This window comes from Ammodytes marinus, assembly GCF_949987685.1.
Source record: "Ammodytes marinus genome assembly, chromosome: 13".
NCBI classification, from domain to species: Eukaryota; Metazoa; Chordata; class Actinopteri; order Uranoscopiformes; family Ammodytidae; genus Ammodytes; species Ammodytes marinus.
In genome coordinates, this window is record NC_137217.1 from 20,285,735 (window position 1) to 20,313,693 (window position 27,959).

General features: G+C 45.2%; 2 protein-coding genes across 7 annotated transcripts; one reads left to right on the plus strand and one right to left on the minus strand.

The window, feature by feature from the left end:
* The first annotated feature begins 735 nt into the window (after nucleotides 1-735).
* rusc1 (RUN and SH3 domain containing 1) lies at nucleotides 736-10,971 on the plus strand. The gene is made up of 11 exons (XM_080039846.1): nucleotides 736-772; nucleotides 3,649-3,771; nucleotides 3,876-3,952; nucleotides 4,154-4,171; nucleotides 4,468-4,642; nucleotides 5,073-5,178; nucleotides 5,358-5,404; nucleotides 5,487-5,989; nucleotides 6,079-6,299; nucleotides 6,760-6,927; nucleotides 8,313-10,971. Exons 2-11 carry the CDS (start codon nucleotides 3,702-3,704, stop codon nucleotides 8,476-8,478), a joined length of 1,551 nt encoding a protein of 516 aa, XP_079895972.1. The 5' UTR covers nucleotides 736-772; nucleotides 3,649-3,701; the 3' UTR covers nucleotides 8,479-10,971.
* A 1,659-nt stretch (nucleotides 10,972-12,630) lies between these two features.
* LOC307259915 (uncharacterized protein) lies at nucleotides 12,631-27,943 on the minus strand. Of its 6 annotated transcripts, none has more exons than XM_080039993.1 (14): nucleotides 27,565-27,943; nucleotides 23,984-24,874; nucleotides 18,900-23,043; nucleotides 16,989-17,337; nucleotides 16,606-16,782; nucleotides 16,417-16,511; nucleotides 16,260-16,333; nucleotides 16,106-16,151; nucleotides 15,957-15,997; nucleotides 15,774-15,844; nucleotides 15,482-15,657; nucleotides 13,959-14,050; nucleotides 13,721-13,863; nucleotides 12,631-13,632 (listed from the first exon to the last, which is right to left on the minus strand). In XM_080039993.1, exons 2-13 carry the CDS (start codon nucleotides 24,653-24,655, stop codon nucleotides 13,738-13,740), a joined length of 6,063 nt encoding a protein of 2,020 aa, XP_079896119.1. In that variant the 5' UTR covers nucleotides 24,656-24,874; nucleotides 27,565-27,943; the 3' UTR covers nucleotides 12,631-13,632; nucleotides 13,721-13,737. The 6 variants fall into 6 exon arrangements, 4 of the variants coding, with proteins under 4 accessions (XP_079896119.1, XP_079896120.1, XP_079896121.1 ...); XM_080039994.1 differs by lacking the exon at nucleotides 27,565-27,943 and adding an exon at nucleotides 25,164-25,234; XR_013845169.1 differs by lacking the exon at nucleotides 12,631-13,632 and having other exon boundaries at nucleotides 13,833-13,863; nucleotides 15,469-15,657.
* Between the last annotated feature and the right edge of the window lie 16 nt (nucleotides 27,944-27,959).

The window sequence follows — 27,959 nt, forward strand, 5'->3', positions numbered from 1 at the left end:
GAAAGTAATATGAGGAGAGAGTAGACATTGGAAACTTTCCAGCCAGTATTTCCTGCAATGGTTATCAGAGTGTGATGTCATCACTGCCTTATTCAATTATTCATCCACTCTTCAGACCGAGGGGAGGGGGATAATGTAGTGCCCACAGAGATCCCTACATTTCTCTTCCTTCTTGCTACCACTGTTTACTACTGTTTTCTTCTTGCTGTCTATATGTGTGTCCTTTCTTTTATTTCTGCCTCTTTACTGGTTTTAAATCCCGTCAACATGGGATGTTTGTATGCTTTTCCCTTGCTGTCTATCCTGCTTCCCACCACCCTTGCTCTTTAGAGTTGCACAGACAGAGAAGATCAAGTTATTTGTATACATACAGTGTTCAATTTAAATTGCTCCAAATTCATGGCTCATGTCAACTACGGGGTAGTTCTCTATTTTTTATTTTATTTTTTGGCTTTATTTCTGAATTTGCTTTAAGACTATAAACGTGTTTTGTTGTTGTAAAGTTACAATATATATATATATATATATATATATATATATATATATATATATATATATGTACTATATATATATGATAAGTTATATGTTGCTGGAATATCCTTAAAATCCCTGAAAGAACCTGGGGGTGAACAAGCCAGCACTAGGTGTGTACACCTTTAAGAATCCTATGGGTGGATCTTAGTACATGGACCAATTGCTGAGAGCTAGTGCCAGAAAAATAGGAAGTATCATGTGTTGGTTACAGTTCAAAGACAGCTCAAGTCTAACCCAGGTATGGTTGCTTTTCTTGCTCATTTTGTAGCCCATAGCCAAGCAAGTCTGTCACTGAAAATGTGTAATTAAAATGTGTGTTGCCACTGTCTCTAAATCGTCCCATAGAAGGACACAGTGATCGAGCAGGAACGCACAGAACTCTGCTATCTGTTGACTGACTCAGCATTACACTGTATGCTGTAGTGGTGGAGAGGGAAGGGGAGGGCTGGTGGGGAAGGAGGTAGAGAGAGCTAGCAAAATAAGAGAGAGAAAGAGGGGGAGAGAGAGAGAGGGGGAGAGAGAGAGAGAAAAGGTGATCCAGAACGTATGGTGTCACGCACTGCAGTAAAGTACAAAACAGGGAGCCAAAAGATTGGCACAAACTGTGCTCTCCTCTACTTATTAATAAGTCATATATCTCAGGACAAGTATGAAAAGAAAGTGAAACCAGATGCCATAAAGAAAACTTAGATCCTATCATGATGAATCTTTATGATTGATGGTGGCATTTTAATTAGGGTGTTACTGGTAAATGAGTGGCTCATTGACAGCTGTGAGAAGGCACAGTTATTCTTTCATGGCCAGGATGTTGTTTCCTGTTGTTTCCAAACCCAGACAAACGAAAGACGGTGTGGTTGTTGCTCTTCATAAATCAACTCCATTGACTCTCATGCACTGTTAATGTGTACTTGTCTATCAACTGTTTCACTTGTTTGAATATTGCATTACTGCATGATGTTACATGATGATGATTTCTGCTCATGAATGTGCATTTTTCTCTCTCGACAGACACTAACAATTTTTGCATCTATCTCTCCTTCCCATTTCTTTGCTCCATTTACATTTTCTTTTTTACTTTAACCTTCCTTGTTTTTCTCACCTATCCATCTGTTGGTTCCATTCTTTGTCCACGGCTCCGCTTTGCTCCCTTGTATCACTTTGCTTATGCACCCACCCTCTCCATCCTGACTCCTGCACATAACAATTGGTCTTTTTACCTTTTCCAATGAGCAGTTTCCTCCCCCCCACTGTCCCTTGCCCAGTCCTCCCAACCCTACTTCCTTAACACTGCCCTCCCTCCCTATCGCCCGGGCTACTGTAACTCCAAGCCCTTTGCAGATCCCAGACCCAGCAGCCATGTTGGCAGGGAGTCCACAGACCAACACTGCAACACACAGCGGGCCCCTCCTGCCAGCTCAGCTTGTATCCACAAAGATGATTCCAGCACTGATATAAGCTCTGGGTTTATCTATGAATCCCTTGCGGATTTTGATGTAGACTCTCCATGCGATCATGGGAATTTCTTCAACACACACAGGGACTTTGCGTCAGACTCTCTCTACTGCAGTAACTCAGAGAAGCAGAACCGCACGCACACTCAGTCAGACACACCTGTTAGCGGCACCGCAGAAGCTCAAGGTTGCACCACCCCATATAAGAACATTGAAGTCATGATGACGTATTCAAACAGCATCAGTACTCTGGATTCGCTGTATTCAGAAAAGCGCTCTCACTCACACGCAGACCACAATAGCAACAAGACCAGGACATCTAAAGAGCTTCCTCCTCTCCCCACATACTACCTGTACCACCCCAAAAACTGCCCTCTGCACAGGGGAGCCCCTCCGCGCCTATCCCCTATAGGTGCGCTCTCCCCTCCCCAGCGCTCAGGAGCGCCCCCTCCAGGCGCAGCAGGCTATTGCCTCAGCTCCCCGCTTTTCCCCCGCTCTCACACCTTGCCTGCCCTCGCTGCACCCCTCTACTATCCAAACCTCTACCCTGCGATACCGCCCAGGGCACCCCCCCTACCCCCAAAACTCCACCAGGTTCCTCAGCAGTCGCGCGTGGCGAGTAAGATTTCTCTCTCTCCCTATATCTTACACACACTCACTCTCTCTTTGTCTGACATCTTGCCTGTGTGCATGTCTGTCTGTCTCACTATCTGTATTCTGTCTTTGCTCTCTGCCATGGATATGGTGGCCCTCACACTTTTGTCACTTTGACAACCCGAGGGATTTTGCAGATTTGAAAGAACTGGTTAACTGAAGCTGTTTTATTTATCAGATGGCAGCTCCCTGCAGGTCATCTGATACTTCTTATGTATACTGTCCTTTCAAATCTGCAAAGGGCCATCAGAAGGGCAACAGCTGTGCCTGTCAGAGGGTGACCAGAGTCACTCCCATCACTCTCTCTGTTTGTCTTCCTCTATCTTTCCTTGTCTTTGTGTCGGTCTTGTCTGTCTCCCTGTTTTTTGCATGATGTTAAAACGGACACATGCATTTCATGCCAGGCACAACCCAGGTAGCTTGTTAATGATGTTGTAATTAATGTGTAATAAGTTATAATAGTATAATATAATAAGTAATTATGGTCCACTGCATCCTGTTCATTACAAGAATGTTGGTATTTATATAACTAGCTTATATAAATCCATTCTTTATAAACGTCACACTATACACCTGCCCTTTGCGCATGTGAGTAATTATATCTGACCTGACCTGACTGGTAGCTTATACAATTGTCCCTTTACCTAGCTCTGCAGTTTCTCTAATGAATGCTTTCCCTTATAGTAAGTATGTATGAGTGTATTTGTGCGTTTGAGTCAGTATTAATGCATGGGATCCTGCTTATCCCAGATGTTGTTTTCAGATACAGATGTTGAAAGCTCACCACGGCAAAACAATATTTACAAGATGTCCTCAAAAAATGTCTGTTGTGTTGTGGTACCATCTGCTTCTATCTGCCTACTCCAATGCTTCCCATCGCTTAATTGCTCCCGCTAATAATAACACAGAGATTTTAGTTTTGATATTTCCCATCTGTGGTTATTCCTTTTGCTTCTGTTGATTAAAAAACATAATAAAAAAATAATAGCTCTTTTTCTGCCACATTCAGCTGTTCGTAGTGTCTCGTTCGCTGGCTCTGTACAGAGGTCAGAGACGTCCTGGATGGGTGAAGATGTGACGCTTCCAATGAGAGGTCTTGGCCTGTCCTCTCTGTGCCTGCAGGAGAAAAAAGGTGTGTGTGTGCGTGTTCATGTTCACCTGTCTGGCTGTCTATATTTGCCTTTAGATGTCTGCAGCGCTTGAAGTTTAACTGTAAACCATTGTTCTTCCCTCCAGCTCTGGTCAGTGCAGTCAGTGTGGCAGTGGAAGCCATCTTAGCCCAGTTTAGCTCTTCTCGGACTGTAGTTCAGAAGGTGAGTCCCTGCCAAATTGACATCATTAGCGGGATTTCATTTGCTTTCCTTTGTTTGCCTCGCCATCAAAAAGGCGTTGGTAATGAATCTTTGTATCAAGAAACCAGATGTCAAATTATAATGCAGTTATTGTTTATCTTTTTTCCAATGCTCCCTTACCTCTTGTTCTGACTCTACATATCTTGTTCCATCTCTCCTCAGTCTGTCTCAGTTAACAAGGTACTAGACTATCTTTGGATAACCCAATCCTGTAGCATTAAGAATTTCTTTTTGTAAACTAACTCCGACCCCTCCCTTCCCCCCACACTCATCTCTCATTACATCATGAAATCATGACTCCTCTTCGCTCCCTGTTACGCTCCAACCTACATTTATATGTGTCCCATTTCTCTGTCCTTGCCTCTTTCTTGAATCATCCTTTCTGATCTATTCCACTGTCTCTCCCAATTTTCCGCACATCCTCTTTCTCACTCCATCTCATTTTCCTCTCCTCTTCTTTTCCTCTCCTCTCTCAGGCCTTATCAGGGGACGGCGCTATAAATCCATCTCTTGGCCGTCTGGTGCTGCAGTGCCTCTGCCCTGCACTGCACAGTTTGCTGACGGACGGCTTAAAACCCCACCAGAGTGACCTGATCGCAGGCAGGAGGCCAAACTCCGCCTGGGGTCTAGTCCAGGCCTCGACCAGGCCAGGTAGCTCTCAGGGCGTCATATTTGCATTTATAGACTTGTCTATTAGGGGTTTGATAGACTATTATTACTGTGGGGATTGTTTCCTGGTTAATTATAAGAAGGCTTTTTTAAAGTCTTAGTTCGTACCTTATTTTCCCATACACATCAGTCAATACTTGTTGATTTGAGTGTCTAAAATGCTGTATCAAGACATCAACGGGATGCAGTTAATCAGTCAATACTTGTTGATTTGAGTGTCTAAAATGCTGTATCAAGACATCAACGGGATGCAGTTATTGATTGGTCTGTGAGTGCCAAGTTTCACTGTAATTTTTTCCCATACTGTAAGTTCCTCTGTTGATCCCTCTCTCTCTCTCTCTCTTTCTCTCTCTCTGTCTCTCTCTACCTCTATTTATATTTTCCTTCCTTTCCTCTCAACCTATTTCTTAAGGTCCAAAAACACAGGCTTTGTTCAACCTTCAAGTTCGAGTTAGAGAGCTGCCCCAGCTCAGACAGAGCAAACATAGGTTCAACGCATTCCTTCTTGGTCTACTGAAGTAAGTACTGACTCCTTATCCTCTCTTGTCTCCAGTGATGGTATGAAAAGTGCTCAAATCAGTATTTTTTAGAAATATGAATACATTTTTGTACTGGTACGCTGTTTAAATGTCCTTGCACATGGCCTCAATTTTCCTCTTCTTTCTCTAAATAAATATATATATTTTTTTAACTCTAGCACCAAACTTCTTGATGTATGGCTGTCTCACCTTCAGTTTTGCAGCGGTAAGTTTCCTTCGCCTTCTTTTCCTTTCCCTGTGTTTTTGTGGTCACACATTTATGTGACAGTGATCTGTCCTCCTCCCAGATGTGCTGGAGACATATTACCGTCCCACCTCCTTCATGCGTCTGTCGCTGAGCGCCTGCCGGCCTCTGTTTGAGGAGCTGCTCCTTGTGCTGCAGCCTCTCAGCCTGCTCACCTTCAACCTGGACCTGCTCTTCCAGCACCACCATCTAGAAGCAGCCGGCCATGGTCCAGAGATCCCCAGTCCACCTTGTCAAGATGTTGGATTCCGACTCTCAACAGAGGGCTCCCAATCCAACATTGCAGGCTGCAAATACATTGAAAGCCTGTCAGAAGTAGACTTTGGAAGCCCAGATCGTCACTTGAACAAAGAAAAGGCATCACAGTTGGCTTATCAAGAGAATGGAGGATCGGGGGAGTCGACGCAGAACAGCGATGCGCCCGTTAAGGCTTCGGTCACTCTCTGCCAGACGAGTCCTCAGCTGCTGTGGGTGCAGGAGAAGGAAATTGGAGCACTACCTCTTCCTAATATTGACGAGGACAGCCTTGCTCAGCAAGCAGGACAGGTACTCATATACAGTATGTTTGGCTGCTCAGTGTTTGTAGTCAGAAATGTTTGTGTGACCCTGCAGGGCTGACATTTCTCTAATCTTAGGTGATCCAGCAGGGATGGGGGGCTGTGGTGCGTTGGGGAGGCAGACTGAGCCACAACCTGAAGAAGGAGGACATGGGGATGGATCTGGCTGATATCCAGACCCAGGCAGGGAGTGACTTTGCTCCGGTCAGCAGTGGTACTCAGGTTCCCTGGGGTCTGGGGCGGCTCTTTGGAGCCTCTAAAAGCCCCAACAGCCCACCAGGTCTCACACCACCAACCAGGTTAGAAAATAACTTTAAAAGTGCCCTATGCAGTTTCAGGAGGGGGATTTTTTTTTACATTTGCAGAGCCTGCAGTTAGTTCACAAAACAGATTTTCTCTACATGTAACTCTTAGAATTAAATAATTCTATCATAAATAAAAACTAAATTATAATGTGGCACCGGGAACCAAATGTAAGACTAGAATATTGTTGTAAAAACCAAACTGTGGGCCCTGATGCTATAAACAACAACAGTGAAACAGTAACTTTTCAGGTAGCTTTCTAACTTCAAACAGTGTTCCAGGGATCCAATGTTCCTGTGAGGAAAGTTTTTTTTTATTCAGTTATGAGAATATATCTTGAAAATGTTCATTTATTTGACACACTGAATGTTACATAGTGCACCTTTAACAAATCTTCTGATTATTATATATTTAATTGGAGAGAAAATTCTTCTTGTCCTCTGTCCGTCTCTGCAGGCGGCCCTCTCAGTGGCTGGGTCCCGGTGTCAATGCACTGACCCGAATGGTGAGCAGCAGCTCCACCCCGATAATAAGGAGGGCCCCGGAGCCCCAGGGAGAAAGTGAGCCGGAGTCGGTGAAGGAGGTTGATGCAGTGGAGATGAAGGAAAAACCCAGACCACTCAGGTACAGCAGACGTACCATAAAGTGATGGTGATGGTGATGTGGAGGTGGGATTTTAGCTTTGTGTCATATCAGATGCAATAAGAGTCTAATTGTTATCTCACTGTTAATATTTCATACACCTGATTCAGTGTTGATTGAACTTGTAAGGATGGTATATTTTTTACAAGTTGTAAAAGTAACTCAAGTTGCCCTAAAGAGTGTATAAAGATATGGAAAAGTGTATGGAACCAAACCTGAACTCTCAGACTACACTACCCCATTATTTATAGATTTTTCTTTTATGAACATACACACTGAAAAAACACTGAAAAGGGGAATACAAAAATAAAAGATAAAATAAAATTAACAACAAACATGGCGTACTATACTATACAGGTTTCTATGTCAAATGTTAAACAGAAAATAAAAAGTCAATGAGGTGTCATGTAGGAGCCTTCAGTACTGCTATATAGTCAAGAAAAGGCTGCCAAATTTGTTTAAACTCCTTTGCTTTCTCTGCTGAAGAACTCTATGAGCCAGAAGTCAAAACTGGGGGCTATCTCTTTGTTCCCACTATCCTTATTTTGACATAACCACATGGTGGCGCTTTAATCTGAGGTCAAGACCAATTTATTGCCCCAATCTAGAGACGAAGGGAATGCACGATAATTTTTTAAAAATCAGTATTTTCCTAAAATACTTAAACCTGAATGGAAAGCTATATTTTGAGTAACCTTTTTTTTAAACTTATATTTTAATGGGTTTTTCATTTTTTATACAGACAAAAAAGACAAAATAAGTACACACATACAGTACACACACAACCACCCCCCACCCCCCTCCCTCACACAAACAGACAAGAAATGTAAAAAAAAAAAAAAACACATACACACACATAAACAAAAAGAGAGAAAAAAATAAAATAAACAAAACTGGGGCACACCACTCATGTCCATTGCAGGTGTTGTTTTTGAGTAACTTTTACCATTTAACTAAAACTATTATTTAGAAAAAGGGGGAAAAAATGTACTTAAAAAAAAAACTTTAAAAGGCCAATTTCGGGTGGAAGGTGAAAGATACGTAGAAACACCAATAAATATGATATATATTTGAATATTTACAGTTACACTTAATGGTATATTTTGTCTTCCTCAGGGTGTTTAATTTGGATGTTTATTTTTCTCGTTTTGAAATACTTGTTTACACCTCCAATAGCATTGTGGGTTATAGTGTGTGATCATTTTTGTCTTTGAACCTGGGCTATAATTGGTGACTCACCAGTCCGAGTCCCCAAATTTCCGATCCGGCATTGTGAGTCATCTAATGTTGGTTAGCATTACATATTGTTGGGGATGATGTCATTGTTTGTTGTTGGTGTAGAGACTATCTCTGCCGTCTGTCCTCAGGTCAGTACGGACGCTGTGTGACCATGCTGGAATAGGTTCGGAGCTCACCTTCTGCAAAGGGGAGGAACTAGTGGTGTTAGGAGGAGTGGATCAGGACTGGATTCGCTGTCGTCAGGGAGACCGAGAGGGGCTGGTACCTATTGGCTACACCTCCCTCATCATGTGACTTCGGCACCGTAACTGCTGCACTCAATCAATACAAAATAAACAAAAACATATATATTTTAGGCGAGTGGTTGAGAAGTTATGGTGAGGCTCCACTACTCTGAAAGGGATATTTCACGCCTGCTCGGTTTACAGTTAGAGTTGAGTGCATAACACCATCTGTTCTGCTTTACGTGCATCAGGAGCAGAATGCAAAACTCTCCCTTTATGAACATATGGGAGGCTTTTTTAGCCCATCATAATCAATTAAGTTTGGTAGCATTAAACTAATGGATTTTAGCAGCAGGAATGCGGCAGATGGTGTGAAATAATGACTCACGTCAAATTAAGATCATCTCAAGCTGGAAGAACTTTGATCTTTGAGTGAAGTATCCCTTTAAATGTCCCCTTTCTCAATTTCTGCTCCCCTCGTCAGCCACTAATCTGAAATTGATCACAGGGGGATGTTTCTGTGCAATCGATCTATAGCAGATGCAAGTGCTTTCAGATCAGTGGCTGCCCGATTACAAGGAGTGAAACAGGCGTGGAGTAGGTGCGTTTAGAGTATTGGGCCGTAGCTCCTGTTGCATACTGCGTAGTAATGTAGTGAATTGTAGCTGTGTAGACCTGTGTTCTATTGACCTTCCATCCCTATTGACCTCTCACCTTTATCGCCTGGTTCATGTGTGTGACATGTTTCTGCTACTATATTTGACTGTATAAATATACATAAAAAATCTATATATAGGTATATAAGATATTGAGATTGATATTACCAAGATAGATAGAAAGATGGATGAACAAGAGAAAGCAAATTTGTAAAACACATGATGCAGCTTAATACTGTGGCCATATCGAGAACATTAATGGATTCATTATTCAACTTTACATCTGCAACTTTACGCACACAATTAAGCGGTATCATACATTCAACGATGACAAAAAAAGAAAAGGTGTACGTGTTCGTCTTAAGTATGAAATCAAGTATCTTCCCTTCTGTGTGCTTTATGTACCGCCATTGTCTTGACATCATAATATTCATGAAAATTATTAGATTCAGCCTCATACCTTAAACATTGTATGCATCGTAATGTGCCATGAATGCTTTAAAGGAATGCTTGACAAATATCTTAACTATCCCACAAGGTTATAGAACAGCAATCTGTAGCTAATCTCTCCACTCCAAGACCTCACAGGGCCGACACGTGTCGGAGCAAACGCCTCACAAAACTATGCTCATTTCTTGTTCAGCACTATTTGACCTTCAGTTTATTGCATATAGAAACAAATTCCCAGATGTATGTATCTCATAAATGTAAGTGTAAAGTTTGTAGGTTTTTGGTGGCTGGTCCTCATCTCATACCTCAGCGTATGTATTTATATAAGCGCCTGCCGCCAAGTTTGCTCATCATAATCATTGATATTAATGATAGTGGAAGTGGTAGTGGTGGAAGTGATGTTGATTTTAATGTTGCTCATAGGAAAAGTACTGTGTATTGATGAATATGCACATGGTTAAATAATAGACATTCTAGAAGCCTTTTGGTTTGTGCTAAAAAGTCATGGTTTAGATTTGAAGTATTCATGCAAGTTGACTTCTGAAGCCTAAAACAAGTTAATAAAAAAACAAGAGCCTGGTTAGAACTGGTCAGGGAAAGGCTGCCACTAAAGTATCTCCATTTGATTTGGCGGCAATATTTCATTGCTATTGATCAATCAGGGAAAGCTCAATTCTTCAAAGTTTCCTCGTGTTTTTGAGTCAGTGCCATGTAGGGTGCCATCACTGTCACTATGGCAGCTGTCCAAGTTTTGTTAAGTTAAGCCAGTGCTCATAACTAGTATCTTATGATCACAATAAAATGCCATCCTATGGATAATAAATAGGTGTTTACGAGAAGTAATGTCTAGATCAAGATAAAATATCAGTTGACACATTAAATTGTTTTTTTGTGTGCATTTATTTATCCATATGTGAAGTAACGGATCTTAATGCATTTAATTTGTCGGATGTACTATTTATTGATCTTGAAGTTTGTGAAAGGAATAGCTCTATCTGGCCCATCAAGTGTCTCTCTATCTATCTGGGTTCTGTGTGTGTGTGTGTGTGTGTGTGTGTGTGTGTGTGTGTGTGTGTGTGTGTGTGTGTGTGTGTGTGTGTGTGTGTGTGTGTGTGTGTGTGTGTGTGTGTGTGTGTGTGTGTGTGTGTGTGTGTGTGTGTGTGTGTGTGTGTGTGTGTGTGTGTGTGTGTGTGTGTGTGTGTGTGTGTGTGTGTGTGTGTGTGTGTGTGTGCACATGGATGTGTATGTGGCAGTGAAAGCAGAGATGAGTGTGAGCACATCTGTGTGTCTGCACATCCTGCACTTTCACCTTTGTGTATGTGTGTGTGTGTATGTGTAAAACAACAAGTTCTATACTTCCTCATCCTCTCTTTCTCTCTAGTGTCATGTAGCTTGTAGACATCCCTGTGTCCTACTATTGCATATAGTTCAGTGACCCTCTAGTGTCAGTCACTGTCCACCTCCTGCATGCATGTGCTTGTTTGTAAATACACCAAATAAAATGATCAGTATAAACCAAACCTGTGCAGCTGTCAAGAGTCGTATTTTTGCACTTAAGTTCATGTATAACGCCTTATCAATCAAGAGTTTCTCCATTCAAAAAATTTAGTAGATACCTCACTCAGAAAATGTTCAACATAAAAAAAACACATACTGCAATTGTTTCTATCTTAAATGTGACAGGAAACTACCTGCGTGTGTCAGATTGCAAAGGAAGTAGAGACTGATTGGGCCTATATCACAGTCGATATCAAACTACACACTTTATCCCCTTTAAGTAAATAGGGAAGTTCTTCTCTCACTCGTCTGCTCAGATCTAGGGATCACAGAATGCCCTCAGGATTTGTGAAGGGCAGAAAGAGGAGAATAAATCTCCTGAGCAAGCTGCAAAAAACCCTCCCCCATCTTGTAACCGTGTTCCTTTGATAGCGTCCTCTATTGTGGGTCATTATAAAGGACAACACAAAGTGAGAGATATACAATGTAACACCACTAGATAGCACTGTTAGCTCAGGCTGATAAAAATCACTGCAGTAACCTCCCAGCACACACACGCACGCACGCACGCGCACACACACACACACACACAAAACAAAACAAGAAGAGGGCCTTATTCGCTGACACCAAGAGTCTGTACTAGTAGACATAAAATGCTTTTATTATTATGGTTATAGTAGAGGCAAAAAGTCTGAGCTGACATTCTATAGCATTAATATAACTTTTTTTATGTTTTCAGATGCACATTATCGGAGGCAACAGGCAAAGGTTACATGTCATGCAAACTAGATAAATAACTCTTTATGTGTACCTTTGCTATAAAGTTAATCATCCACTGGCAATAATGTAGTGCTCTTAGTTAAAAAAAGGAAAGAGGAAAAATATACATACAATATGTAAACAGTCAAAGAAATTGCACTTTCTTGGCTTGTTATTCGAAGCCACACTACTGAAAGAGAGCATAAATTTAACACTGGAAAAAACTAATTCACTGTCACTGATTGTCTGACCAATAAAAAACAAAACAAAAAGTACACTAAGCTAAAAAACAAAAGACAAATTATGTAGTTCTAAATAAAAAAAACATTACAATCATAGTCAACATTAAGGAGAAATTACTGATATATTGGTCAGCTGTATAACCTGGTAAAAACATGTTAGTAAAATGAAAAATTTGATTATTGAGTTCCATTTATAATCCCAATAGTATTGTCAGTTATGACACTAATTGTACACACTACTGCTGATAGGAGGAAAACAGGTCTCTCTCTATGTACATTCACATGAAGCTAAATGCTTGTGGTTACTTCCACTAAGTGGATTAGCCCAATGCTCTTTAAGATGAGAACAATCTACTATGCAACTGTACAGAAAGAAACTACCTCCAATCCTGGATTATTCACGATTTAAAAACAACAGCAAAAAAAACGTAACAAAGGAAATCCTTAAAGGAGGATATATTGCTTTTTAAAGACTGCAAGAGTTCGCTTAGGTACGTACACAAGACAACATGGCACTTCTACAGAGCATTTGGAGTAAATCAATTCTAGTTTTCATTCCCTTCCTCCCCCCTTTGTCCCCCACCCCTTACCCTCCCCAGGACATTCTGATTGTCAATGCTCTGGAGCAAAGAGCAAACATTCTCAAAGGCAGTCTGAAGTAAACAAAACACGTTTTACCCCTCTCACTCCCTTCCCTAGGAAGCAATACTGAAAATAGTCAACAATAAACATTCCTATTATGAATATAATTTGTCCATTTCTGTAACAGACAGTATTCAAGCTGTCCTCTTCTTTTTCTCAAAAATAACTTCTTTCTTAAAACCTCATTAGAAATTCTCTTGCAGCGATGCCAAAATTCCTATCACTAAGCCCACCCCCTCCCCTGCCTATTCACTGGTACATAGCAGACACTGTCTTGGTAAAGTGAAAGAAAAAAAAAAAACCCTAACACTGTCTCAACAGCTTTTAACTGGTTCACTTCTCCTGGTGTCATTTCCCAAAGGTGCAATGTGACTTTGAAAGCCAAACGATTCAAATTGGGGGTTCAATTTTGACCTACTTAGGGCCCGGGCTACAGCTTTGTTCCCCCCGGGCAGTTTGTAAACTCCTCGTCTCTTGGAAACGTCGGAACCGAAATGCTGAGTCCCATCTATGTCCACTTTCAGTCTCCGAGCAATGTCTTTCTTTCCCGGTTTGCTTAAGGTGCAGAAGTGAGCGCGATCAAAGCATACGTGTTTATAGTGTGTCCACTCAGCGTACATACAATCTTTAGTGTGCTTGTTCATCCAGCACTAGTGCAAATTCATTTCAGCTGGTCTGTTTCTGCCTTTCATTCAGGACAGTCTCTATTTCATCCCCTCGCCGCCTGGACAAAAGATGTGTTGCCATGGTTTCATCCTTGGTGTGATGCCCTTCAGAGCGCTAGGGTTCAACACACTAATCTGTCAGTGTGTGAGATGTCTTTCTTGCATTTTCAGCCTCTATAATTCTCCAGCTCTCTTATCCTCGCCGCATTAGTTCTCCGTGGCACTGCTATTGTTAAGAGCAGTGTTGCCACATCCGTTTGGTGTCCATCTGTCAAGTGGTGGGCCTGGTCCCTTTTCTCCAGAGTGGTCCCACCTACATAAAGGGGAAGATAGTATCAATAAAAGCATATCTATACCTCTCTCCAAGTCCTTCTTCTTTCTCTATCTGATAATCTACTTACCGCTCTCTGTTAGCTTATCAATGCTGCAGGGTCAAAAGGAAATCATTCAGCCGTTTCCTCCTCTGTTCTCTGCTACAGACCTCTTCTTCCCCTCGTTTTTCCTCCTCTACCTTCTCCTCTTGTCTGTTCTGGGTTGTGGTGGGCTGTGGTGCAAAATCAGATTTTTAACCTTGTGCACATTTTCATTATTTTTATTGATTTATTTCCATCATGGGTAATGCTGCATTGGTTCACTCACACGGGGGCTGGCAGTGAGTGATCCGGAGGTGTCCTGACTCTGATGGCAGGGGTCACTGCTGATAACCGTCACCTCCACCCCCACTTGCTGATCTGATGGTTAGAGGTCAAACAGCATTTTGTATGTTAGTGTAGGTGTTGCAGGGTGGGAATTAAACCATCTATATACACTCACCGGCCACTTTATTAGGTACACCTGTTCAATGGCTTATAAAAACAAAAAGCTAATCAGCCAATCACATGGCAGCAATGTAATGCATTTATGCATTTAGACGTGGTCAAGACAATGTACAAAGTCAAACCGAGCATCAGAATGGGGAAGAAAGGGGTTTAGGTGACTTTGAACATGGCGTGGTTGATGGTGCACGGCAGGATGGATCCATACTTTTATGTTGTTTACGCCAAATTCTGAACCTGCCATTTGAATGTCGCAACTGAAATCGAGACTCATCAGACCAGGCATGATTTTTCAATCTTCTATTGTCCAATATTGGTGATCCTGTGAGAATTGTTTTAGCTGACAGGAGTGGCACCCAGTGGGGTCTTCTGTTGCTGTAGCCCATCTGCTTCAAGGTTGGTCGTGTTTTTCGTTCAGAGATGGTGTTCTGCATACCCTGGTTGTAACGAGTGGTTATTTGAGTTACTGTTGCCTTTCTATCATCTCAAACCAGTATGCCCATCCTCCACTGACCTCTGACTTCAACAAGGCATTTTACATCCGCACTAATGCCGCTCACTGGATATTTTTTCTTTTTCGGACCATTCTCTGTAAACCCTAGAGATGGTTTGGACGGATCCCAGTAGATCAGCAGTTTCTGAGATACTCATACCAGCCCTCCTGGCACCCTCAACATTGCCATGTTCAAAGTCACTTAAAACCCCTTTCTTCCCCATTATGTTGCTCGGTTTCAACCTCAATAAGTTGTCCCATCCAGGTCTACATGCCAAAATGCATTGAGTTGCTGACATGTGATTGGCTGATTAGTTATATGTGTTAACAAGAAAATGAACCGCTGTACCTAATAAAGTGGCCGGTGAGTGTATAGAGATATAAATAGATTTTTTACAGATCAAATTGTAATTATGTGAGTGTCCTCATTTTCCCTTGATTCCTATCTGCAATCAGTCAGGGAGTCTTTGATGGAAACAGTGTGGTTTCACTGTTAATGGGGAAAGTCGATGTCTGCTGGGTTCTTGGACACCAACAGTGGATGACTGAAATGGGGAAACATTTCTGCGGCCTGAAATTCTGTGGTTGGAAAACCACTTAGTTTGTGCTGCTGAGTATGAAATGGAGAGACAAGCCAAATATGAGAACAACCGGCTGTGAGTAAAGCACACACATACACATACATACATACATACATGCACACGCAGTAGGTAAGACACGACACAAGACACTAGGAAAAATCCATTCAGATGTATAGTAAAAAAAAAAGACTTGATGGAGCTCAACCGCATACACGTATGCATACACGAACACCTACAGAAACAAAAACTAACACACACACTTGCTTCATGGACCTGACTTGATGTGGCTGTCGTCCCCATTGGCTCCATCGCAAGATTGACGCGGTGACTCCCTCTCCTCTCCCTCTGCGTCTCTCTCCCTCTCCCTCTCTATCCTCAGTTGGATCTGTCTGTCTCTCACGAGCTCCCAGTTCCTCACAAGGAACACGTGCTGTTTCACCACAAAGCTCCTGGCCCGGGCACACGGGGGGAGAAACATAAGCCATTCTTGCTGACATTAGCTCAGTAACAACGCATCAGGTAGTTTATCTTGAAAAGGTGTTTCGCTGTGTGTGTCTTTTAATACCTCTCAATGCTGGTCAAAGGCTCCATGTCGAGGTGAGGGAAAAGGCTGGTAAGGTCACCGGAGCCCTCCTCCTGTTAAAAAAGAAAAGAAAAAGAAAATGGAGGGACAACTGTGAGTTTTGAAACAGCTACTGAAGTTGCGTTCCTCACTGGAATGAAACAACCTCAAGCCACATGAACTCACCACAGTCTGCTGAGAGGATACGGTCCTCTCCCTCATCCGGCCTGAGCAGAAAGGAGACAGAGAGAAAGACTGTAAGACGCTGAATGATAGTATAGATCTGATCCATCAACTAACACCTTAAGATAACACATCCAACACTGGCTACTTACAGTAACGCCGCTTCCTCTTCAGGGGCACAGCAGGCTGCTTTTGAAGCTGCAACAACACAACATGAAAAAATAAATCCTCCTTGTAACACTCTTTCAGCTCGAAAGCTTGACCTTTTCATACATTCTGATTCTGTGTTATGGGGCTCTACTGTACCTGATCGTTCTGCCACAGCCACATAACATCATAAGGTAACTGGAAATGAATCCGCTTCAGCCTAAGGTACTTCCCTGAAGGAAACAAATGGGAGTTTAGATGAACTATTGCAGCTGCAACAAACTACATCAGTGGTAGCATGTTATTATGCACTCACCAACATGTATCGGAGCAGGTAAAAGGCTGTATTCACGTTCCTCTGGTGTGAATTCCATACTTTCTCTGCACGACTGCTGGCCTTGGGAGGGAGGACTAGCAAAGAGACACATTAAATAGTTAGATAAACAAGAACCCTCATAAAGGAAACAAAGTTATAATAGTTTGTTTATGATTTCGGTCAACTCACTCTGTAGTTTTGTAATCATCAGAGTAAAGACCTGCCCTCAGAAACTTCTTCCAGGGAGGACCGTCTGCTCTCTCCTCTGTTTGGATGGTTACTGGTTGGAATGGAGCCTGGTCCACAACATCTGATTGGCTACAACATTCAGGGGGGGTGTCACACTTCGGTTTATCCTCCGCGACACTAAAAGGAAAGCATGAAGAGAGAGAGATAGAACGATAGAGAGGAAAAAGAGAAAGAGAGAAAAGGCACTGGTTTAGCACACAGTGCTGAAAACGATGGGTTAATAATAGCAGTAGTGAGTGGTTGTATTGCATTTTCAAGTCAACCAGCTCAGGTACTTTTAAATCCAATTTTTATTTTTTTATTTTTTTTTGTTTGTTTTTTACCTCTGATGACAAGGAGAGTCACCGTGTTTTCTCTTCCGTCCTCTTTTCCTCCTGGCCTGTAGCTCTAAGTCTGTCAGCTCCTGCACCATACTGCCACCTCGCTCTCTATCTGGCCCTCTTCCTTCTCTCCTCCCTCCCACTTGTCTCCCATCTCTGTTGTGGTTGTGTCTTGGCAACAGGTCAGGCGCGGACATGGAGGTGAACACAGATGAGTTGGTGGGGGAGGTTACGGAGGAGGGCGGCGGGTGCTTTCTGGGCCGTCCTGGTCTCCTCTTGTTTTTCCCTGCCACACTGTCTGGTGTTGGCATGCTTTTCTGCTGCCCCCGGCTTCTCGAGTCACCTTGTAAACCTTCAGTCATTGAAACAGAAAATGGGGGAGGGGGAGGGAGGGGGGGGGGGGGCAGAAGGGGAAGGGTGGGGTTTAAGTGGTGGAGAGGAAATGAAACAGATGTGGATCAGTGATCGAGCCGGCAGGAGGTGTGAGAGGTGAGGCCAGTCTAGGCTGAGTCATGCGGATGGGCCACAGATTAGGTTGAGTCACAACATTTCCTCTGACCAGATCACTTCTGGGAAATGCATTAAGACGTGATTTATGTACACACGCAGACGGCGGGGAAAAAAACACACAAGAATGGACACCGACACTGTGCAGAATGCAAAGTTGTTACTATGATCATGCACACGTATGCACTCTTGCACACAAAATTGTTTTTGCACATTCACTTAATCTCAAAAGGCTGAGCAAAGAAAAAGAGAGGGGAAAATAGAGTGTGACTGTGCCCGTGCTAGCGTGCCTCACTTTAAAACACATGTGTGTTCAGTTAGATGATGAACTGATGTCAAATGTATTCCACCTCTTACAAAAACAACATTTCCCCCTCACAAGCTCTTTTTTGCCCCAATTCTGACCTCCCTGCCATTCCTTCATTAATCACTCCTGAGGTCATCTATCTTTTTGTTCCATTTTCCACAGTGCCTGACAAGACTGACCACTCTTTCCTTATTGAATTTTTCCAAGTCAAATAAGCCCTGTTGGCCAGCATTGAGGGATCGGCCAGGCTTTAAATAGCCAATCTGGTGGTTAACTAATGACTGTGTTCACTGGATAGCCCCGGCCTGCTACAGCATGCGGTTCGTATGCAGAACGGGAAGATTTCATGATTTTCTGGAAGATTCTCATTAAGAAATTGGCCTTCTCCTATAAACAGTTTTTAAAAATTGCAACACAGTGGTTGCATTTGTGATGTGTGTGTGTGTGTGTGTGTGTGTGTGTGTGTGTGTGTGTGTGCGTGCGTGTGAGTTATGCATGTTCCCTCTTACAGCAGAGGGAGACTGAAATACGCTATAAAAAGAACGGAGTCTAATTTCCTCTCAAACACCCTCCAGGCTTTGATGTGAGTCTCAACAACACCTGACACTATTTCGGGCAAACTATCAGTGCCACACATCTCATTTCCACATTGTATCTATCTATCTATCTATCTATCTATCTATCTATCTATCTATCTATCTATCTATCTATCTATCTATCTATCTATCTATCTATCTATCTATCTATCTATCTATCTATCTATCTATCTATCTATCTATCTATCTATCTATCTATCTATCTATCTATCTATCTATCTATGAGCACAGTTGATGTTAGATTTCCCATATTATCTAAATGACAGTCAGTTAGTCCTGCCAATGAAATAATATAAATAATTTATCTTTGAATTGTAGCATTTAACAACAGTTTCCAATTTCTTAAAATCCAAAAATAGTAACATACATGTTAATTAGCACCAACTTTGTAGCATTAATGCTAACATAACCTCATATTGAGGCATCAAACAGAGGCAAATCCATTGTGCTATACTCATTCACACAGCAATTGATCAAATCATTAAATCATGAATGCATCCTCACCTGCTTCTCTCCTCTCTGTCCACGCTGGCTCATCTCTCCTCCATGACCTGTCTCCACCTCCTGGATTCCTAGCAGCCAATCCGCTCCGCAGACCCCTTGACCCCGTCGCCATGGTGGCGAACAGGTTGGTGTGTGTCGGTGAGGGGGACGTCCTGTATGACTCCTCAATGTCCTCGCCGTCTTCGTCCTCCCCATCGGATGCGATCGGTCTGCCTGTGTGTTGCTCCCCAGTAAAACCTCTCCAGCTGGGGTTAGACTTTCCAAAACCTGTCCCACCCAGGCCCCCGAACTTGGTCCAGCTCTGGCTGAGGCCGCCCCAGCCTCCTCCAAACGAGGACAAGTGAGAGGAACCCATTCCCAGTGACGTGTGGTGGAACCTCTCTGAGGAAGAAGATGAGGATTTGGCAGCAGCAGAGGAGAAGGAATCATTTCCGTTCTCGCGCAACCAAGGCGATTCTTTATACAGCATGCCCTCCATTCCTCTCGCCCCTTTCCGTCCTCCTTCTCTTTGCCCCAAAATTAACCCTGACCTCGGCTTTGAACTGGCCAAGCCCTCTCTCTCCAAGACATCTTCTTCCTCGTCCTCGTGTAACTCCTCCTCGTCATCCAGGTCGCAGTGCCTGTGGCGGTGCTTATGCTTGTGTTTGTGTTCGCTCCTCCCACAGCCACAGGAGAGGCTGGATGTGAACCCTGAGCTGAGGTGTGGGCCTCCCCCGCTGCCTCCCCCTATCTCTCCCTCCACTTCCCCTCCTAAGGCTCCCTCCCTCAGCAGCCTGCTCCTCCGCCTGTGGAAGCGGGCGGGGTTGAGGAGGAAGTGGGCATGATGGGGCTGATGGGGGGCGTACTGGTGGGGCGAGGGAAGCGGGTAGGAGCTGGGCAGGTGGTGGTAGAGCGTGGTGGCAGGTGGATAGCTGCTGTAAAAGCCCATATTTTCAATGGTCTCCTGGAACTTAGACGGGCAACCGCATTGCCTGCGGTCCGGCTTCCTGTTACAGTGCTGCACAGGCTGGCAGGGGTAGAACGGTTGATGGGAGAAGGACGGATTAGCAGAGTAAGGTGAAGGGTGAGGTGAGTAGAAGCCGTTCAGGTTGATCCTGAAGATGTTGGAGCGCAGAGAATGGGAGGAGGAGGAGTGATGGCGCCTTCCTCCGGCCGCGCTCCCATCGAAGCCCTGTCCCAGTCCGGCCCTCGCCCAACTACGACGTCCAATATGGACCTCGCTGAACTGACCGATGAGATCCTCTAGCTCAGCAAGAAACTCTGGATCCTGCATGTGCAGCTGCTGGTGCTTCTTCTTATGTTTATTTTTCTGTCTCTTCAGTGCATTGTGCCCAAGGCAAGGGTAATAGTCAGAATGAGTGCAATTGTTGTGTCTTGGGCACAAGCAAGTGCAGGAGGGGGAACAGTCGTACTCCCTCCGCCTGTTTCTGTGTCTGTGGCGCTCCACAGTAGCTGGGTTGGCGACGGGGTTTTTGTGTCTGGGCATGTGAGAGAGGGGTGAAGACACCGGAGAGGGACGATCGGTGAGAGAAGAGGGGTGCCTTTGACTGCCCAGAATCACTCCCGACCCCTGACCCAACCTGAGTATGCCTCGAGCGCCTCTCATATCCACTCGCTCTGAAACACTGTTGTTATCCGTTCCGATGCCGCTGTCGCTGGGCTGAGTCTCCTCACTGTGCGATTCGCTCCTGGGGGAGGGGGTGGCCTCCTTCAAGTGGCCAGGAGAGCCAGGTGTGTGATGCAGCGGAGGGGTAGGGCAGGAGAGCTTACACGACGACTGGTGGAAGGGGAAGTGGTGCCTGCCCTGACATGGACAGCTCTTCTTCACGAAGGGAGAGAGGGCTGAGGAGGAGGAGGGAGGACGGGGGGACGTGCAGGAGGAGGACGGGGATGGGAGGGTGAAGGAGTGAGGGAACAACAGCGAGGTGGTGGGTTCTGTGAGGCTGCCCTCGCTGTAAGGGCTCTGGGCCCCACTGGAGTGGGTCAGGGACGGGGAGGGAAACGGGTGAGAGTGAGGCTGAGGTTGGCTAGAGAAGAGGGACGTTTCGGACGGATTGGTAAACAGAGACGACTGAATGGAGCTCTGGGAGTTGTTTTGGGCTTTGGGCTTGCGTCCTCGCCTCTTGCCCATGTAGATGGTCCCTCTCTTGCTCACGTTAATCTGCGGGCCAAGCTTACTCCCGAAGGAGGAGGACAGGGCTGAGAGTGTTTGTACTGTTGTAGCCTCTATCGATTTACACATTCTCAGAGAGCTCTCGCCGTCTGCCGCCCCGCATCCCCTTCCCTCCTTCTCTCCATACCCAGACAGCATTACCTTGTGGAGCCTCCTCTTCTTTCTCTTCTTCATCTCGTTAATCAGCCTCCTGATCTTTAGCTGCCTGTTCCCGTTGTCAGGAGGGTGAAAATCTTCACTCCTCTGCTCGGCGCAATTCAGTGCATCTCCGCTCTGCTCGTCGGAGAGTTGCCGTTTGGGAGGACGGCCGCGCTTCTTGGGGCTGGATTTAGACTGAGCGGCACACTGCTGCGGTGGCGGCAGGCTTGGCTCCGGCGCAGGGGCTTTCTGAATTCCGTCACTGCCCAGAGGAGGCACCTCGGTCGGGAGAGTGCTTGGTGAAAGTCTAGGGGGAGGTTCGTCTAGGCTCGAGCTGTAGGATTTAGGGCGGCCCCTTTTTTGGGCAGGGGTGACCATGGGGTAGCGAGAAGCAGGGGGGCTACTAGGGTCTGATGTGGTGGGGTGACTCTGTTTCAGGGATGGAGGTTTGGTTGCAGAGGAGAGAGGGGAGGAGCTGCCGGTTGAGACGCAAGAGGGAGCTGGGTGTGACTCGTCAGTCTGTTGAACGCTGGCCTTAGCAGGAAGGGACGTCTTGGGGTTCAGGGGGAAATGGCTGAGTGATATGCCGTTGTGTTGGGAATCTGAACGGGCCTCCTGATTCTCATTCTCCCTCAGAGCGCGCTGCACCAGCTTGGTCCAGCTGGGCCGACGTGCTTTGCGTTTCTTGAACGGCCGGCTGTCCTGCTCTCGGGGTGAGGACGGGGGAGAGACGGGGGCATGGGCAGAGGGAGTGGGCAGGAGGGAAGGAGGAGCAGAATTAGAGGGGTGGCTTGGAGGCACAGTTGAATGCCTCGAGACGTCTTGCTCTTTTGATTTACTGGCGTCACCTGTTGCCGTCGCTGGCTCAGCTTGTTTAACTGGCTTGCAATTGTCATCCGTCTTGTCTATCTCATCTGGCCTGCCTTGACTCACTGCTTTACAGGATTGATCTAGTTTACCACTGTCAACCACTATTTCCCCACATTTTCCATTATTATTATCCTCTCTTTTCTCCCTCTCTGGGCTAAGCGTGTCCTTTTTCTCCACCTTTCCCCTTTCATTCTTTAGTTCTTCCCTCCACGTATCATCATCAGTCTTGCGTCTTTCATCCTTTTCTTTACCGTGCCGTGATTTTACATCCTTTGCTTTCTCCTTTTTCTTTTTCTTGCTTTCCTCCTTGCTCCCCTCACCCTTAGCTCTTTCCGCCTCCAATTTATTATCTCGCTTTGACTTTCTGTCTTTCCGTTTCTCTTTCTTTGCTTTCCTCTCTTTCTCTTTCTTTTTCTCTAGCGAGAGATGCAGAGAGGGATCCTGGTCTTGGGACTGGGCAGGGGAGAGAGCCACAGCGGGGGCAGAGTGTGGTTTGGGGGTGACTGAGGGAGAGGAAGAAGAAGAAGGGGAGTCCGGCCAACTCTTATTGGACAGGCTTTGTTCTTGATGGCAGCTGGTGGGCACTGGAGGTCTTGTTGTGGAGTCTGTGGAAGAAACAGAGGAGAAGCTGCTGTGTTTTCCGACTTTGATTTTCGAAGAGGTGGAAGTGCGATGGATGTCGCCAGAGCCTTTCCCATTTGATAGCTCCTTCTGTTTTGTTGTCTGCACCAAACCATTGTGTTTCTTGGAGGTCTTTCCTTCATTCCTAGCTTCCGATGTAGACAGGGCTTGGATGCATGGGGAGGAAGGAGCAGCTAAAGCAGTCTGGTCTTTTGTGGGCGAGCAGGGTTTGTGTGCTGCAGGGACCGGCTGTCCATTGACACTAGGAAGCTTCTCTTTCTTCACTCTCTCGGATGAGCCATTCCAATTCACCTCTGTCTTATCGGCCAGCTTGATAGGAACCTGGGGGAATGCAAACACGGATCATTGTCATAGACAACAATGGCTGGGACATCCATTAGTTTGCTGTTGACAAGGGTGAAGGACAATCGTGGAACAGTCAATAACTGAAATGCTTTTGTTTCTGTCCGCCCATTAAAAGAGAGTGAGTAGAAAATTACTCAATCAGGCAGAGAAAAAGAGGGCAATACTGAGGAGAAAGAGAGGGTGAAGTGATGGAAACAGGAACGGGGGTGACACAGAAAGGAGAAACACAAAGGCAGAGAAACAGAGAGGAAGGGAGTGGGACAGGGACAGGGGGGAGTGAAAGATAAATGAGAGCAGGTAGAGAAAAGAGGGGATGTAAAAATAGAAGAGAGGGACGGATATAGAGAGCCGGGCAGAAAGCTGAGAAAGAGAGGGTGAGAGAGAGAGAGAGAGAGAGAAAGCTGTTCTATTGGTAGCTATAAATTGCCACTAATAGAAATGAGAAGGCTTGACATTTCGTACTTGTCCTGTAATTTTGGTATGCTGCTGCTTGAGTGGCGTTTGTGCAGCTAAAGCAATAAGCTTCCCCTTGGGTGATTGTCATAGGAACTGATGGACCAATGTCTGTAATAGCTCCGAGTGGTTGCCGTGCTCTCCTCCTATTTATAGGTCTGTTTATTTAAATGGGCTGCTTAGGTTTCAGTATTGAGACAATAGCTAATTTGACCTTATTACAACTGAACAGAAAGCAGGGCAATTTTGCACCATGTAAGCCCGTCTGGTGTTAAACTGTGATAAACCAAAACATAGCAACAGCAGCACATGTGCCATTAATAATGTATGAATTCCATTCAGTCATAGGTTTTTTGTGTGTATTTTAAGCTAATTTTAACTTTTAGTAGGTTTATTATCTGTGGTTTACATAGGGAATCAGTGTGTGTGTGTGTGAGGCACGTTGCCTTTGTTGTTAACTTACCTGTTTGGCAGACTTGGTCCCTTGGCTGGTAACGGAAGGGACTGAGCCCGGGCTGGAAGTCGTAGTAATTGTTGTTGATAATGACGGTGGCTGCGACGATGCCGGTGATGAGGTCAACAAGGATGATGCAAGCGGTGGCAAAGCAGCAGATGCTGTTTTTTGGGATGTGGTCTGGACAGCATCCAAGCCTGAGCGTTGATCTCTGGTCGCCCTGTCTGCAGTGGGGCTGCGTTTGCTCTGCTGGCCCGAGCCCCCGTCTCCGTCCCCCCTCAGCGGTGCCCCCCTGCCTTGTCTCTGATAGGTCCTGATGGTGGGCTTGCAAACGTAGCTCTCCAAGATCTTGGGCGGCTTCTTGGTGCGCTTGGCCTGCAGTCCGATCCTGAGCCGTACATTCCCGTCGGGGCAGCTGCTCTCTCTGCCAGAGATCTGAAGCTGCTGCTGCCCGGCGCTTCCACAGCGCCCCTCGATGAGCAGCTCCAGCACTGCCCCCTTGTCTCCCTCTCTCTTCTTCCCTGCTCCTCTCTTCTCCTCCTCATTCTCCCCTACATCTCCATTGTCCTCCTCAACTCTCCTCTTTTGCGCGACTCCTTGGTCAAGGTCTTCAGGTGCGTGGGTGGGGTCCAGAGTGGAGTTGGAGGTTGGAGGGATTCCCCCCTTCACTCTCTGGTCCATCAGAGAAGTCCGGGGGGAGAAGTCGGATGCTGCTGTGGGGTTTCCAGTATAACAAATTTACAAGAACCCGGTGGGTCGTTGGGCTCAACGGGCATAGAGAAGAAACCAGGTGTGTGTGTGGGTCTGGTGATTTCCAAAAAGAATATCCTACAAACAGTTCAGGAACAGCTGCTTCATCCAGCTAAGCAAGGTCTCTCTCTGTTGTCCGTTAGGCTTGCACTGAGATGGAGTAAGTTTAAGACAGAGAAAGAGAGAGGGGGGGGGGGGAGAAAAGACAGACAGACACAGAAAGATAGAGAAGCCAGGGATTAGTCATTTCAGTGAGCTCAGATGTGGAGTAGCAGCAGTACAGGAATTGAGGGGAAAGTCCCCTTCCTGAAGGCAGCTGTACTAGAGAGGTGCTAAAGTCTGAGAGATGATCTCATCATACAGAAAACCCAGGGGGCCAATCAATGTGGCCGATTCCCAGAATGTCGCCGCTAACTGGAATAAAGACCTATTCACATACCTCAAAAAAACAGCTTCAGCTATTTTTTTCCTCCAACAATCTGTAAATAACGGCAGCAGCGAACGACAGCAAACACTCCCTGAACCCCTGCGCTTTTACTTACGTTCTAATCCCCACTCTGCCTCCTCTCCCTAAAATCAATATATCAATCACTCAGCTCCTGACTGATTCAAACACTTGATCCAGTCTCCTCCCCTCCTCTCCCCGCTGTCTTTGCGCCTTCTGTTCTCAGCTACTCCCACAAGCACTTCTCCTCCCACCCTTCCCTCTGCTGTACTTTCTTTTCTCTCCGAAACTCCCCTTTTCATGTTTGGCAGAAAGCTTTTGCATGCATTCTCTATTAGTCCCATCCACCCTCTCTCTCTCTCTCTCTCTCTCTCTCACACACTCTCTCTCTCTCTCTCTGTAGAGCACACAGTAAAATAGTCAACTCATACACTGAATCCATGTTAATCAGAACCATATTTCCTCCACCACTTCGTTCTTTTCCTCCTCTCCAACCTAAATCCCTCCATTCACCGTCTGACTATTCCCCTCCTCCCCTTTCAGTAGTGGTAACACAAATCCGTAGGAAAGGGTAAAACTTATTTTTGGAAAGGAGTGCAAATTCCTTCTCCTCCCATTGCTTCCTCTAAGTCAAGTAAGCTTTTCATTGACCCCATTGTAAATGGACTTTTAATGTAACATTACTGCAAGTAACACACCCTAAAATAACGTTCTCCTCACCAGAAGAAAAAAAAAGCTTTCACTCTCACTCACACTGCGCTCGAAGGGAAGCAGCATTGTCTGTCATGCTTCCTTCGTTATGCTCTCTCATTAAGAGACACTCATCTATTTTCTAATAAATCACACCCTGCAAAGCATTCTTGCAGCTATCTCCTGAGAGCCTTCTGTCTCTCGACGCTCTGAACTGCCCCCTTAAACTTAGAAGAGCATCTCAGATAATGTTTTCATTTAGGAGCTCAGTGGGCTATCTCTCCTGCCTCTCGGTCCCTCCACACCCAAACTCTTTCCTTGAATCATACCAAGCTCAAATCAACATCTGTTCCAGTAACTGCTGTTACGTAACGCATTTCCAAGGCCAAACCTCCTTACAATAAAATAGATTGAGCATAGAGAGAAGGAAAGTGGTGCTCCTGAATTACTGCAGCCACTTCTATTATGACCTCTGCTCTACAGAAGCATGACCTAGCTAACTGAAAAAGAGCAACCTGGAGAAGCCTGAGTAGTATGGGTTTCAATCCCATTGTGCATTATGTGCAAACTCCAAGAAGAGTAAAAGAGTGACAGGTTTGTACCCTAACATATAAGGACGAGCCCATTGAAGTCAGTCAAAGTGCATATGTATAGCTCTTTATATTCTCAAGAGCAATACATCTCAAACATAACTCAGAATTATTCCAACATTAGACCAGAAGCTATTTGCAGTGACAGGATGATGGGTGGACTTGACGCTGTAGTCGTGTGGTTCCTCGGAAGCGCTAAGGCGACGATTAAATCATGATAATGGCCCACCCTATTTCCAGCCATCATCACCACGCCATGACGGTATTATCATCAATAACTACAACCCCATTATCATCTGCCTGACAACAGCATGAGCACGGCAGCCCAGCTTTAAATTAGGGAGCTGCTGTGAAGGCATCTCAAAATATTGAACCGTGAACTCCACATGCACGGGGAAGTTTCTCACGTGAGTCTCCCTCCTCCACACACACGTACTTTCGCCCCGGTTAAGTGTATCAGAAGTGTGTTGGTCGTACATTGTGTACCCGGGGTCGCAGCTGCGTAGGCTGACTGATGTTGCTACTGTAGTACAGTATGGGCAGTGGGGGTGTTACCGCACTGGAGCAACCTATCACTGGTTTACTGAGGACGTTAGGGGCTCCCTTCACCATTATGACTTTGCGCACCTGAAAATCACTATCCGCCTGATGCTGTCGCACTTATGATACACACACTTGCACGTGTTGTTGTTGTCTTCAGTCCTATCTCCATAATAAATAAAAAATATAAAAACATTAAAGCGTCTTAAAACAGTCGAAAATGGAAACTCGACATGGAAGTGGGCTGCTACGTAGCGTCAAAAATGTGCTTGCTACTCGTGTTTGTGATGTGGAATAGTCGCGAGCCACCTTTTTTCCTCTCTTCTATCTGTCCTCTGCCAGCCCTTCTGGTAGTGTCAGCAACATCGAAATAAGAAATATCACCATGCGCGGGGAACGTTGAAAGAAACATACTCAGCAACAAGGGATCCAATTAGAGCAAAGCGGATGCACATCAAAAAACATTTTCCCTGACTTGCTTGTTCAAGGCTATGAGCTCGCTGATGATGACAGGCCTGTGCACATTAATACAGACTGCCATGAAAATCTGTAATAAGGCTACGTAGGCTACTTACCCGAGAGCGCGTCCCGGAGCCAACTGCGTTTAGGCATGAGGTTAAGGTGTTGCTGTCCTGCTCTCCCCTTAGCACCAACAGCAATCCGGAGCTTTTGGCGCATTGGATGGCGCTTTGATTACATAACTAAGGCCAGCGGAGGTTAATACACCTCCTTAAAACCGAGTTTCAGTCTCATCGGAGCGCGGAGCCTACTGTGCAACAACATTGGCGCGGGTGTTTTCATAATCGTACAGTCGACAGTCAGATCTCCGTCGGCGCGTCTCTGCAGCTAGGTGGCGGACTGGTTACGCTGGATTTTATTTTGCCCACTCCTCTCGGGGAAAGTTACATCTCTCCCGCCAGTAATAATGGCTCAGACTATGCATACAAGCTGTTAAACGTGTCAGTGCGTC

Excerpts from the sequence above, each read along its gene's own strand:
- LOC307259915 (XM_080039993.1), bottom strand. The coding sequence starts at position 24,655 with ATGGACCAGAGAGTGAAGGGGGGAATCCCTCCAACCTCCAACTCCACT. Across the intron at positions 17,338-18,899 it reads GACAGAGAGGAGAGAAGCAG|GTTTACAAGGTGACTCGAGA; the intron begins GTGAGGATGCAT and ends CAATGACTGAAG. Across the intron at positions 14,051-15,481 it reads CGACAGCCACATCAAGTCAG|ATCAGCAAGTGGGGGTGGAG; the intron begins GTCCATGAAGCA and ends TCTAACCATCAG.
- rusc1 (XM_080039846.1), top strand. The coding sequence starts at position 3,702 with ATGGGTGAAGATGTGACGCTTCCAATGAGAGGTCTTGGCCTGTCCTCT. Across the intron at positions 3,772-3,875 it reads GTGCCTGCAGGAGAAAAAAG|CTCTGGTCAGTGCAGTCAGT; the intron begins GTGTGTGTGTGC and ends TCTTCCCTCCAG. Across the intron at positions 5,990-6,078 it reads TTGCTCAGCAAGCAGGACAG|GTGATCCAGCAGGGATGGGG; the intron begins GTACTCATATAC and ends CTCTAATCTTAG.